This window comes from Lepidochelys olivacea (assembly GCF_965140295.1).
Source record: "Lepidochelys olivacea isolate rLepOli2 genome assembly, chromosome: 10".
NCBI lineage: Eukaryota > Metazoa > Chordata > Testudines > Cheloniidae > Lepidochelys > Lepidochelys olivacea.
The window spans coordinates 39,005,815-39,020,174 of record NC_140420.1 but is presented as its reverse complement, the minus strand read 5'-3'; the positions used below and the strand labels follow the sequence as shown (position 1 = coordinate 39,020,174).

At 46.7% G+C, this 14,360-nt stretch overlaps 1 protein-coding gene across 1 annotated transcript; it reads right to left on the bottom strand.

Moving 5' to 3' along the window:
* Window positions 1–2,707: 2,707 nt before the first annotated feature.
* EME2 (essential meiotic structure-specific endonuclease subunit 2) lies at window positions 2,708–13,465 on the bottom strand (the record flags this gene model as incomplete). The annotated part of the gene is made up of 3 exons (XM_084640350.1): window positions 2,708–3,034; window positions 7,351–7,633; window positions 13,406–13,465. The coding sequence occupies 3 exons, from the start codon at window positions 13,463–13,465 to the stop codon at window positions 2,886–2,888; spliced, it is 492 nt and encodes a 163-aa protein (XP_084496476.1). The 3' UTR covers window positions 2,708–2,885.
* Window positions 13,466–14,360: the final 895 nt, after the last annotated feature.

The window sequence follows — 14,360 nt, the reverse complement described above, 5'->3', positions numbered from 1 at the left end:
CAAATTTCCCTTGACCATCTGGCTCCAACAATGGCACTCATACCTTATCTTTTTCTGATGCATGCATTTCTCATTCACAGAAACAGTCTTTTACAAAGACCTTTAAAAATACAAACAGCAGTATTTTATATCAAGCAAAAAAACACTGTAAATTAAACCTTGCTAAATTTTATAACCAAAACAATTCACATTGAGGCCCAGAACTTCAACGTTATACTTAACATAAACACAATACAAAATCCTGTCTCTTACTAACTAAACCTTAAAACAAAAAACTAAAAGGGCCCAATTTGTAATGAGTATGGAAAACAAAATCCCATAGTCCCAAAGGGTCATTCCTTTCTGGTATTCAAAAAGATGGGGAAGGGATAGCTCAGTGGTTTGAGCATTGTCCTGTTAAACCCAGGGTTATGAGTTCAATCCTTGAGGGGGCCATTTAGGGATCTGGGGCAAAAATTGCGGATTGGTCCTGTTTTGAGCAGGGGGTTAGACTAGGTGACCTCCTGAGGTCCCTTGCAACCCTGATATTCTATGATTCTAAGGGTAACTGGCAAAATAAAATAAAATTATACATTAATTCTCATAGTACAATTATAAAATCCTGCTCCTACATCCCTGTTCCTCCCCAACCCTTTTGTGGATAACACCTAAGGACTTTCTAAGGTGGAGTAGACTGTCCGTTTCAGGTGAGCTGTCACCTCCCCTAGCATGCAATGTGCCTGGATACATCAGGAAATGCACACACAGCAGAATACTTACAAGAAGTAGCAGTAAAAGCTATAACAAACTGTGAAAAAAAATTCAAATGTCTAGTACACAGCTTGGTCACAGACAATACTGCAAATGTATCCAAGATGAGAAGAAATTACTTAGAAGAGAGTGAAGAGAGTCCCAAGCTAATAACATATGGTTGCAGTGCTTATTTGATGCACCTCCTAGCCAAAGACGTCAGTGTCCCAGAAATAAAGGCTAATGTTGTTGAAATGGCAAAATACTTCCATAACAATCACTTTGCAGCAGCTGCTCTTAAAAAAGTGGGAGGAACCAAGCTAACTCTCCCACAAGGCGTGCGATGGAACTCAGTAGTGGACTGTTTTGAGCACTATATAAAGAACTGGCCTAATCTGATGACAGTTTGTGAACAAAATAATAAAAAAATAGCTGGCCTGGTCACAGCCAAAGTTCTCAACATGGGGCTTAAGAGAAATATTGAACACATGCTGAGTGCCCTGAAGCCTGTTTCTGTAGCCTTGAACAAAATGCAGGGAAACAGCTGTTTTATTCCTGATGCTGTTGAAATTTGGAAGGAACTGAGTGAGGTCTTAAAAAAAGAAATATGCAATGACAGAGTTCAATTACAAGCATTAAAAAAACGAATGGGACAAGCACTATCTCCAGCTCATTTTCTTGCAAATATTCTCAATACTTGGTACCAGGGTCAAATCTTAACTGCTGAAGAAGAGGCTATTCCAGCCCACAGCTCTCTACATTCATATTTGTGCATTCTGTAATACAGTTCTGGAATAACCCCCTTCCACCTGTGTTACTGTTAAAAGGCAGCTCTCCCCAGACTTCTCTTTAGACACAAGTTCAGAGATTTACACTACCTGAGTTATAGAAAAGAGACCCTTGAGAAAGTCCCTTGGATCTACCAGCACCAGCACCTCATTTTCCTCTTCAGCCTTCACCAGGGGACTATCCTAGGGGAACAAAGACAACTTCTCATGGGATAAGGGCAATCATTTTTCACTTTTTGAAATTGGGATGTGCTCAAAATGAAATTAAATTGGGTGGGTCTCAGCCCAGTCATACCATCTGGAATGGAAAGAGGTAATGGCTGAAGTTAGAGCTGAAAAAGCCATATGGCTTGATTAAAAGGCAGATCATACAGAGCACTGAGGGTGCAGGGAACAGAGCAGGACAATTACAAAACTCATGAACCTAGACAGAGATGTTGAAACTGGACTTGGCTGTGCTGCAGTCTGTGTTACAGCATCACCTAATTCAGCTTACTGGGGACAACAGCCACTTATTCACAGATGGGAAGGTCCAGATCAAGGTGGGAAAGCAAGCAAAAGGTTCACACTACATCTGGATTGCACACCACATCACTGGGTCACAGCTCCAGCCAGCTTTTCTCCCACAACATTTAATGGGTTACTCAGAGAACCAGTCATCCAAGTACAGGACTGACCTCAACTCACCAACCTGAAATCCTTGCAGTAGGACACGGGAGAGAATAATGCCACTGTACTGATCATTACATCTTATTGGCAAGGTTCCCCATCTCCTGCTATGGTGGCATTTGGTATCAGAGAGAAGGTAACTTCACACCCTAGGATTTCCATCAGCCTATGTTCAGAAACAGCCACCGGATTTTCTAAAGAGCTCAAAGGCTTCATTCAGCAGCAAGGGAGCCTGCAGCTGGCCCGGTCTGTCTTCCCCAGCAATGCAGTTCACATCCTCAGCAGCCATCAAGAATGCTTTGCAAACACAGAGTTTGTTTTAGAAATCTTTTTCTATATGAAACCTCTCCACAATCAATGACTCACTCTGACCTCCATCATGTTTGCTGCAGAGATTCATAGTCCATCCTGGATGTGTATGTGCTTAGGACAATGACACCCAGTTGCATGAAAGTCACTCACTTTGAAATAAACGATAGGACAATCAGACTCAACTCCATTCCCTGAACTAACAGTGGTCACACAGAATTTATATATCTGAGGCTGATGACCCCATAGCCCTGCCTAGAAAGGCTACTGGAAATGACAGCACTAATAATTAATGCAATTTAAAACTTCTTTCCCACAGCATAGCTGTTGCCAGTTTAAATTTATAAGGCATATGAGGAGGCCCCTCAGGGAAGAGAGGACAAATTGGATTCAGATAATCACAGTACTGGAGAAACTGTTAGGAGTGTTTCTCCTCCAGGATATGCTGCAGGGAACTTCCTGAGACTCAATGTAGTATTTACATTCCAAGGAACCAAAAGCCTCCATCAAAGCATCTGATCCAGGATCTTCTAGTAGACCTGAAGGGAGAGAGAGAACAGGCCAGACATCAGGTGAGGAAAGGGAGTGGTAATAAATAGCAACTAAAACCCACACAAAGAAGAGAAATGATTGATATAAAATCATGACTAATGTGGAGAAAGTAAATAAGGAAGTGTTATTTACTCCTCAAAACACAAGAACTAGGGGTCACCAAACAAAATTAATAGGCAACAGGTTTAAAACAAACAAAAGGAAGTATTTCTTCACACAACGCACAGTCAACTTGTGGAACCTTTTGCCAGAGGATGTTGTGAAGGCCAAGACTATAACGGGGTTCAAAAAAGAACTAGATAAATTCATGGAGGATAGGTCCATCAATGGCTATTAGTCAGGGATGGGCAGGGATGGTGTCCCTAGCCTCTGTTTGCCAGAAGCTGGGAATGGGCGACAGGGGATAGATCACTTGATGATGACCTGTTCTATTCATTCCCTCTGGGGCACCTGGGATTGGACACTGTCAGAAGGCAGGATACTGGGCTAGATGGGCCTTTGGTCTGACCCAGTATGACCGTTCTTATCATTATTTCAAGCCTGAACACTGAATAGCAGGTCTCTGAATACAGCATGCTGCATGTCACATGATTATCTCATAGAGAAATTTACAACACACTTAATTACAATCAGCACAAGTAGGGACACCAATACTTAATGTTGCCTTATTCTTTCCCTTAGAAGACCCCATTTACAGTTGTTTATAACTTTGCCAATCTTAAATCATACAGAGATGAAATTTTTCACATCTGGAGCCTGTCTCAGGCTGACTTTATATGGGAAGTTTCAGCAAAAGTGGTTCAGCCATTTCCAAGAACAAGACTAGGGAAAAATACATTGTTATCCATATTAGAAATTTTCCTATAACCATTTTCATTGAGAAGCTCTTATGCCCCATCCTTCATCACAGGGGCTTGAAATTTGGTAGGAGTGTTACCCTAGGTGTCAGAGACACGCCTTTTGCTATTCTTGTGAAAATTCACCCAATTTGGCCAAGTAATAAGCCTCAAAAAAAAAAGTCACAATTAGCACATGCTCATTAGAGACCTGTCTGAATTTGGCACCTAAGTATTTCCAAAGATTCCCTCTACCTTGAGCATTCTTCATCTCCCCACTGTTCCTACATGGCCAATGAGCTATGCATATGCCATCCCTGCGGAACAACTGAGCATGCTCCCTCCTGTGGCTGACCAGGACCTTCCCTGCAATTTCTGTGGAACACTGTGCCACAGGAACCAAGCCCTGTTTTTCCTGTGCCCTCAATGTTCTCCCTGTTGGCAGCCAGGCACCAAAGAGGAAGGGGAGGAAGCCACCTGATTCTAATGCAGAGAGGTGAGGAACAAGAAGGGTGGGGAGGACAGAGGCAGGAGCAAAGTAGGAGGGGAAGATAGGAGCATGGGGGATATTGGCCAAAGATGGGGTGAAACAGGCAGGAGCTGGGAGGAATAGCATCAGGGGGAGAAAGTGGGAGGAGCTGGAAAGGGTTGACAGAGAAAAGTTGGAGGAGACACAGGCAGAAGAGTTACCACTAAAGCAGGGGTGGGCAAACTTTTTGGCCTGAGGGGCACATCGGGTTTCCGAAACTGTATGGAGTGTCAGGTAGGGAAGGCTGTGCCTCCCAAACAGCCTGGCCCCTTCCCCCTATCCACCCCCTCCCACTTCCCGTCCCCTGTCTGCCCCCATCAGAACCTCCGACCCATCCAACCCCCCTGCTCCTTGTCCCCTGACCGCCCCCTTCCAGGATCCCCTGTCCCTATCCGCCCCCCCCGGGACTCCACCCCTTATCCAACCCCCCCCCTTCTCCCTGTCCCCTGACTGCTCCAACCCCTATCCACACCCCCCACGACAGGCCCCCCGGGACTCCCATGCCTATCCAACCCCCCTTGTTCCCCGTCCCCTTACCGTCCCCCACCAGAACCTCCACCCCATCCAACCGCCCCCTGTTCCCTGTCCCCTGACTGCCTCCTGGAACCCCCTGCCCATTATCCACCCCCCCACACACTCCCCGCCCCCTTACCATGCTGCTCAGAGCAGCAGGACTGGCAGCCGCCCCGCCTGGCTGGAGCCAGCCACGCCACTGTGCTAGCCCAGAGCACTGGCAGCACAGCGAGCTAAGGCTGCGGGGGATGGGGGACAGCAGGGGAGGGGCTGGGGGCTAGGCTCCACGGGCCATAGTTTGCCCACCTCTGCACTAAAGCATAACCGCTAGGGAATGCTCTCCTACAGAACCTGGAACTGCATTTATTATTCCTGAATCTCACCATTCCTCTGCTCTCCAGAAAATAGCTGTGAAACCCAACGGCAAAGTGGGTCTCCATCCTCCTCTACTTGCAAGTCCCCACAGAATATACAGCCTTCTCCTGGTACCAGTTACTCTGTTATCTTAACTAGTAGAGCACTGCACAGTGGATCTTAAACTCTGATGCTGATAACGTTGTGGGGAGTCAATAGGCTTTACAGGATGGAATTTTTGTTTTTTTTATTTAAAAAAAAAAGTAAGAATTTACATTTAAAACCCTCCATTCAAAGAATGTTAAAATTGCAAAGTGAAGCTCTCAAAAGCTAGGAAATGCTTGTATGTCTGTGCAACCTTAATTTGGCCCTTGTGCTTATGTATTATGATAGAGTTACAATGATCACATTCAATTTGTTTCTTCTGAACCATGCTACATCTGCAAGCCTTAACTCACAAAAGTTGCCCCACTCAACCTGACTAATATTGCAGTATTGAGCTCTGTATACATACCTACAGCAAATGAAATGCAGCCAATTCTGGGGTGGAGAATGGCAATTGGCACAACAATAGTCAATACTGTGACAATTTGTAAAGCTAAAATAAGACAAGACTTTTGACTACCAAGAGAATAAACTTTATAACCAGGAAAGACAAAATTCTAGTAAGTAAGAAACAGGGACCAATCCTGCAGGGGCAGGAGGATGGGCACCTCATAAGTCATTGTCCTCTCTATTTTCTATGATCCTATGTTCATAACGGCTCTACATTTTAATTCCCTGCCTCCCAAATAAGATAGCTTATTTAACCCTTTAAATGCCAATGCAAGTGGATGGACTTTGTTAAATCCTCATGACGTGCTTCTAAAATAAGTATTACACCCAGGAAACAGGCACCTGTAGAGCTCTCTGAATATACTGTGCACTGCTTGGTCTAAGATAACATTGCTGGAAATAGAAACTAGCAGAAGGGTGCTATCCTCTCCTCTGAGACACTGGGAGCAGGACTGGGCCCAAAAGATGGTCTGGCCTGGCATGTCAGGAGTTAACATTTCCAGACAGAGAGTTATCTACAATTATCTTGGAAGTGTCCCCAGATGTGGACTCTAGATAAGATATAACACAGGCAATCAGCTCTGAAACTCACATTTTCTTCCTTGTCTTTTTAATAGTCTGTGCCTAGTAATGGCCAGTTTTGGGGGAAAGAACATTAACTACTTACCCAGTAGCATAGAATCCCTACGCACTGAAACTAGATCAGAGTCACACTGCCTGATGGCCTGAGAGTTTAAAAATGTAGTCAAACTAACCTGAATTTATCTCTATCTTCTTGCTAACCCAAGCACTACTTCAGCAAGACACACTTTGACAGTGTTTAGTTGTATGAACTTGAACAAGCTGTAACACTTGAAAATTTAAATGCCAAAACACACGAACAAGTGAATTCCAGCAAAAGTGACATTAACAAAGAACCGATTATAATAATCTAATATTTTACAAAGAACCGATTATAATAATCTAATATTTTACCCTTTTAGTGTCTTCCAGCTGACAATCTCAAAGTGTTTTACAAACATTAATTAACCCTTGCAGCCCCTGTCATGATGTAGGGAAGCATTATCATCCCCATTTTACTCACTGAGAAATTAAGGCACAGAGAAGTTAAAGCTTCATTTTTCACAAGTGGCCACAGAATTTGGGTGCACATCTAAAGGCACTTTGGATGTGACTGTTACAAGTACTTAGAACCCATCACTCTAATGGGAGCTGGCTTTACTCATCACCTTGAAATGGTGTCTGAAGTTGGACACCCCAAAATGAGGGCAACCAAAATCAGTAGCTAACATTGCCAAATGTGCCCATAAATGACTTACTTAAGGTCATCCAGCAAGTTAATGGAAGACCTTGGAATAGAACTTGGAAGCCCTGGTCACCTTGTTTAACCATGAGATAGCACTCCCTCCCATTTTAAATTAATCTCCACCTTCATAGTAAAGGGTGGTATTAGCACAGTGAGATCCCTAGAATAAATGCCAGGAGAAAAATCAAAGCTAGTTCAGAGACTGCCTACCTAGGTCTATGCAGACAGTCATGTACTTCAGACACTGGTCTGGCCGAAGCAGCTTTAAGGCATCAGCAGCTTCCCTTCGCCTCTGTTTTTCTAGTGCCTCCTCTGCTTTTCTCCTCTCTTTTTCTGTCTTCTTGATTTCCCTTTTGAGTTTCCTTGGTTCTGCTCTTGCCTGACCTGCCTCTATTTCCTCTGGAGTTCTCCTTCTCCTCCTTTTATTTGGGCTTGGAGGGGATGTAGTTACTTGCTGAGGAGAGGCTGGCAAAACTAGCTCTTTAGCCCTGGTCTACACTAGGACTTTAGGTCGAATTTAGCAGCATTAAATCGATGTAAACCTGCACCCGTCCACACGATGAAGCCCCTTATTTCGACTTAAAGGGCTCTTAAAATCGATTTCCTTACTCCACCCCTGACAAGTGGATTAGCGCTTAAATCGGCCTTGCCGGCTCGAATTTGGGGTACTGTGGACACAATTCGACGGTATTGGCCTCCGGGAGCTATCCCAGAGTGCTCCATTGTGACCGCTCTGGACAGCACTCTCAACTCAGATGCACTGGCCAGGTAGACAGGAAAAGAACCGCGAACTTTTGAATCACATTTTCTGTTTGGCCAGCGTGGCAAGCTGCAGGTGAGCGCAGAGCTCATCAGCAGAGGTGACCATGATGGAGTCCCAGAATCGTAAAAGAGCTCCAGCATGGACCGAACGGGAGGTACGGGATCTGATCGCTGTATGGGGAGAGGAATCCGTGCTATCAGAACTCTGTTCCAGTTTTCGAAATGCCAAAACCTTTGTCAAAATCTCCCAGGGCATGAAGGACAGAGGCCATAACAGGAACCCGAAGCAGTGCCACGTGAAACTGAAGGAGCAGAGGCAAGCCTACCAGAAAACCAGAGAGGCGAACGGCCGCTCCGGGTCAGAGCCCCAAACATGCCACTTCTATGATGAGCTGCATGCCATTTTAGGGGGTTCAGCCACCACTACCCCAGCCGTGTTGTTTGACTCCTTCAATGGAGATGGAGGCAATACGGAAGCAGATTTTGGGGACGAAGAAGATGATGATGATGAGGTTGTAGATAGCTCACAGCAAGCAAGCGGAGAAACCGGTTTTCCCGACAGCCAGGAACTGTTTCTCACCCTGGACCTGGAGCCAGTACCCCCCGAACCCACCCAAGGCTGCCTCCTGGACCCAGCAGGCGGAGAAGGGACCTCCGGTGAGTGTACCTTTTAAAATACTATACATGGTTTAAAAGCAAGCATGTGAAAGGATTACTTTGCCCTGGCATTCGCGGCTCTCCTGGATGTACTCCCAAAGCCTTTGCAAAAGGTTTCTGGGGAGGGCAACCTTATTGTGTCCTTCATGGTAGGACACTTTACCACTCCAGACCAGTAACACGTACTCGGGACTCATTGTACAACCAAGCACTGCAGTGTATGTTTGCTGGCGTTCAAACAACATCCGTTCTTTATCTCTCTGTGTTATCCGCAGGAGAGTGAGATATAATTCATGGTCACCTGGTTGAAATAGAGTGCTTTTCTTCATGGGACACTCAGAGGAGCCCATTCCTGCTGGGCTGTTTGCCTGTGGATAAACAGAAATGTTCCCCGCTGTTAGCCACAGGTAGGGGGGAGGGTTGAGGGGGTAGCCACGCAGTGGGGGGAGGCAAAATGCGACCTTGTAACGAAAGCACATGTGCTATGTATGTAATGTTAACAGCAAGGTTTACCCTGAAAGAGTGTAGCCACGGTTTTATAAAATGTGTCTTTTTAAATACCGCTGTCCCTTTTTTTTTTTCTCCACCAGCTGCATGTGTTTCAGTGATCACAGGATCTTCTCCTTCCCAGAGGCTAGTGAAGCTTAGAAAGAAAAAAAAACGCACTCACGATGAAATGTTCTCCGAGCTCATGCTGTCCTCCCACACTGACAGAGCACAGACGAATGCGTGGAGGCAAATAATGTCAGAGTGCAGGAAAGCACAAAATGACCAGGAGGAGAGGTGGCGGGCTGAAGAGAGTAAGTGGCGGGCTGAAGACAGGGCTGAAGCTCAAATGTGGCGGCAGCGTGATGAGAGGAGGCAGGATTCAATGCTGAGGCTGCTGGAGGACAAAACCAGTATGCTCCAGTGTATGGTTGAGCTGCAGCAAAGGCAGCTGGAGCACAGACTGCCACTGCAGCCCCTGTGTAACCAACCACCCTCCTCCCCAAGTTCCATAGCCTCCACACCCAGACGCCCAAGAACGCGGTGGGGGGGCCACCGGCCAACCAGCCACTCCGCCACAGAGGATTGCCCAAAAAAAAGAAGGCTGGCATTCAATAAATTTTAAAGTTGTAAACTTTTAAAGTGCTGTGTGGCATTTTTCTTCCCTCCTCCACCACCCCTCCTGGGCTACCTTGGTAGTCATCCCCCTATTTGTGTGATGAATGAATAAAGAATGCATGAATGTGAAGCAACAATGACTTTATTGCCTCTGCAAGCGGTGATCGAAGGGAGGAGGGGAGGGTGGTTAGCTTACAGGGAAGTAGAGTGAACCAAGGGGCGGGGGGGTTTCATCAAGGAGAAACAAACAGAACTTTCACACCGTAGCCTGGCCAGTCATGAAACTGGTTTTCAAAGCTTCTCTGATGCGTACCGCGTCCTCCTGTGCTCTTCTAACCGCCCTGGTGTCTGGCTGCACGTAACCAGCAGCCAGGCGATTTGCCTCAACCTCCCACCCCGCCATAAACGTCTCCCCCTTACTCTCACAGATATTGTGGAGCACACAGCAAGCAGTAATAACAGTGGGAATATTGGTTTCGCTGAGGTCTAAGCGAGTCAGTAAACTGCGCCAGCGTGCCTTTAAACGTCCAAATGCACATTCTACCACCATTCTGCACTTGCTCAGCCTGTAGTTGAACAGCTCCTGACTACTGTCCAGGGTGCCTGTGTATGGCTTCATGAGCCATGGCATTAAGGGGTAGGCTGGGTCCCCAAGGATACATATAGGCATTTCAACATCCCCAACAGTTATTTTCTGGTCTGGGAATAAAGTTCCTTCCTGCAGCTTTTGAAACAGACCAGAGTTCCTGAAGATGTGAGCGTCATGTATCTTTCCCGGCCATCCCACGTTGCTGTTGGTGAAACGTCCCTTGTGATCCACCAGAGCTTGCAGCACTACTGAAAAGTACCCCTTGCGGTTTATGTACTCGCCGGCTTGGTGCTCCGGTGCCAAGATAGGGATATGGGTTCCGTCTATGGCCCCACCACAGTTAGGGAATCCCATTGCAGCAAAGTCATCCACTATGACCTGCACATTTCCCAGGGTCACTACCCTTGATATCAGCAGATCTTTGATTGCGTGGGCTACTTACATCACAGCAGCCCCAACAGTAGATTTGCCCACTCCAAATTGATTCCCAACTGACCGGTCGCTGTCTGGCGTTGCAAGCTTCCACAGGGCTATCGCCACTCGCTTCTCAACTGTGAGGGCTGCTCTCATCTTGGTATTCATGCGCTTCAGGGCAGGGGAAAGCAAGTCACAAAGTTCCATGAAAGTGCCCTTACGCATGCGAAAGTTTTGCAGCCACTGGGAATCGTCCCAGACCTGCAACACTATGCGGTCCCACCAGTCTGTGCTTTTTTCCCGAGCCCAGAATCGGCGTTCCACAGCATGATCCTGCCCCATTAGCACCATGATGCATGCATTGGCAGGTCCCATGCTTTCAGAGAAATCTGTGTCCATGTCCTGATCACTCACGTGACCGCGCTGACGTCGCCTCCTCGCCCAGTATCACTTTGCCAGGTTCTGGTGCTGCATATACTGCTGGATAATGCGTGTGGTGTTGAATGTGCTCCTAATTGCCAAAGTGAGCTGAGCGGCCTCCATGCTTGCCTTGGTATGGCGTCCGCACAGAAAAAAGGCGCAGAACGATTGTCTGCCATTGCTCTGACAGAGGGAGGGGCGACTGACGACACGGCTTACAGGGTTGGCTTCAGGGAGCTAAAATCAACAAAGGGGGTGGCTGTACATCAAGGAGCATTTCAGGCAGGACTTCACGGAGGGTTCCAATAAGAAATGGTGCACCTAAGTTATTGTTCTTATTGGACATGGCTAGATTTACCTCACTGCACCTTCTCTGTGAGTGACTGCAGTGTGACCTAGAGGAATGAGTCCCCTAGACAGGGGAGGGGGAGAAGCAAATGAGTACAAAACAAATCTGGTCTATTTCTTGTTTTGATCCACTCCATCTATCTTTTACATCTTTGGCTGGCAGCAGATGGTGCAGAAGAACTGCAGGCCATCCACATCTCATGGCTGCTCGGCAGAAGATGGTACAGTACGACTGCTAGCCATCCTCATCTCTTGCCTGCCCAGCAGAAGATGGTACAGTACGACTGCTAGCAATCTGTATCGCCTGCCTGCTCACCATAAAACGGTTGAATAGGACTGACTGCAGGACTAAAGAGAATGACCTGGTCAAGTCACTCCAAATTTAGTCCCTGCGCCCATGTCTGCCCAGGCGCTCCCAGCCGATGTGGCCAGGAGCACCTCGGACACGACGAGGATGGCTACCAGTCGTACTGCACCGTCTGCTGCCAGAAGGCAATGGGTTGCTGCTACTGTGTAGCAATGCCGTACCGCGTCTGCCAGCACCCAGGAGACATACGGTGACGGTTATCTGAGCGGGCTCCATGCTTGCCATGGTATGGCGTCTGCACAGGTAACTCAGGAAAAAAGGCACGAAACGATTGTCTGCCCTTGCTTTCACGGAGGGAGGGAGGGAAGGGGGGCCTGACGATATGTACCCAGAACCACCCGCGACAATGTTTTAGCCCCATCAGGCATTGGGATCTCAACCCAGAATTCCAATGGGCAGCGGAGACTGCGGGAACTGTCGGATAGCTATCCACAGTGCAACACTCTGGAAGTCAACTCTAGCCTCGGTACTGTGGAAGCACTCCGCCGAGTTAATGCACTTAATACACTTAGAGCATTTTCTGTGGGGGGACACACACTCGAATATATAAAACCGATTTCTAAAAAACCGACTTCTATAAATTCGACCTTATTCCGTAGTGTGGACATACCCTCAGACTCACTGACACACACAGCTTTTCAGCTCTTCTTGTGCAACATGATCACAAATGCCATGATCCAGTGTATCAGCAGCTGGGTGCATCAGGGTAACATTTCTGGTTTGACATGATTCAACCTCACTGTCTGCGTCAGAATCTGAAATTTCCCAGGCTGCAGCTCTTTTGATAACTCTGTTGGTTTTGCCATTGGATTGATTCTTTGAATTTTCCTCCATGGTTTTATTTTTCTCTTCAGCATTTCTAATTACCTAAAAGACTAACATTGTTTGCTTAGAAAATGCAGACACACTCAATATTCTGTACCAATTTCTAATATATGAATGCACTAAACTTACTTATTTTAAAAATATTTACCTAAGTGATACATTTTGTTTTGCTTAGGTTAGTTTTAATTAAAAATGAAGAAAAAAGGATTAATTAAAAACCTAAATTCCTCTCATAGGAAGTAAATCCTAGTTTACGACAAACAAGTGGCTCAGGGTATGTCTACACTACGAAATTAAGTCAAATTTATAGAAGTCGGTTTTTAGAAATCGTTTTTATATAGTGGATTGTGTGTGTCCCCACACAAAATGCTCTAAGTGCATTAACTCGTCAGAGTGCTTCCAAAGTACTGAGGCTAGCGTCGACTTCCGGAGCGTTGCACTGTGGGTAGGTATCCCACAGTTCCTGCAGTCTCTGCCACCCATTGGAATTCTGGATTGAGATCCCAATGCCTAATGGGGCAAGAACATTGTCGTGGGTGGTTCTGGGTATGTCGTCAGGCCTTCCCTCCCTCCCTCCCTCCGTGAAAGCAACGGCAGACAATCGTTTCACACCTTTTTTCCTGAGTTACCTGTGCAGATGGCATACCACGGCAAGCATGGAACCTGCTCAACTCACTGTCACCGTACGTCTCCTGGGTGCTGGCAGATGTGGTACTGCATTGCTACACAGCAGCAGCTCATTGCCTTGTGGCAGCAGACGGTGCAATAGGCCTGATAACCATCGTCATCACGTCTGAGGTGCTCTTGGCTGCCTCGGTAATGAGCGCCTTGGCAGACATGGGTGCAGGGACTAAAACAGGAATGACTTGACCAGGTCATTCTTTTTAGTCCTACTGGCAGTCGTATTGCACCATCTTCTGGCGAGCAGCCAGGAGATAAGGATGGCTAGTAGTCCTATTGGTTTTGAGTTCAATCCTTGAGGGGGCCATTCTGTGTGACAGTTGTTTTTGTTTCTCCTTGATATAAAGACACCCCCTTTGTTGATTTTAATTCCCTGTAAGCCATTTAGTCAGCCACCCCTCCCTTTGTCAGCAATGGCAGACAATCGTTCCCCACCTTTTTTCTGTGCGGACGCCATACCACGGCAAGCATGGATCCCGCTCAGATCACTTTGGCAATTAGGAGCACATTAAACACTACGCGCATTATCCAGCAGTATATGCAGCACCAGAACCTGCCAAAGTGAAACCAGGTGAGTAGGCAATGTCAGCGTAGTGCCGAGAGTGATGAGGACATGGACACAGACTTCTCTCAAAGCATGGGACCTGGCAATGTGGGCATCATGGTGCTAATGGGGCAGGTTCATACGGTGGAACGCCAATTCTGAGCCTCGGAAACAAGCACAGACTGGTGGGACTGCATAGTGTTGCAGGTCTGGGACGATTCCCAGTGGCTGCGAAACTTCTGCATGCATAAGGGCACTTTCATAGAACTTTGTGACTTGCTTTCCCCTGCCCTGAGGTGCAAGAATACCAAGATGAGAGCAGCCCTCACAGTTGAGAAGCAAGTGGCAATAGCCCTGTGGAAGCCTGCAATGCCAGACAGCTACCAGTCAGTTGGGAATCAATTTGGAGTGGGCAAATCTACTGTTTGGGCTGCTGTGGTGCAAGTAGCCAACGCAATCAAATATCTGCTGATATCAAGAGTAGTGAGTCTGGGAAATGTGCAGGTCAT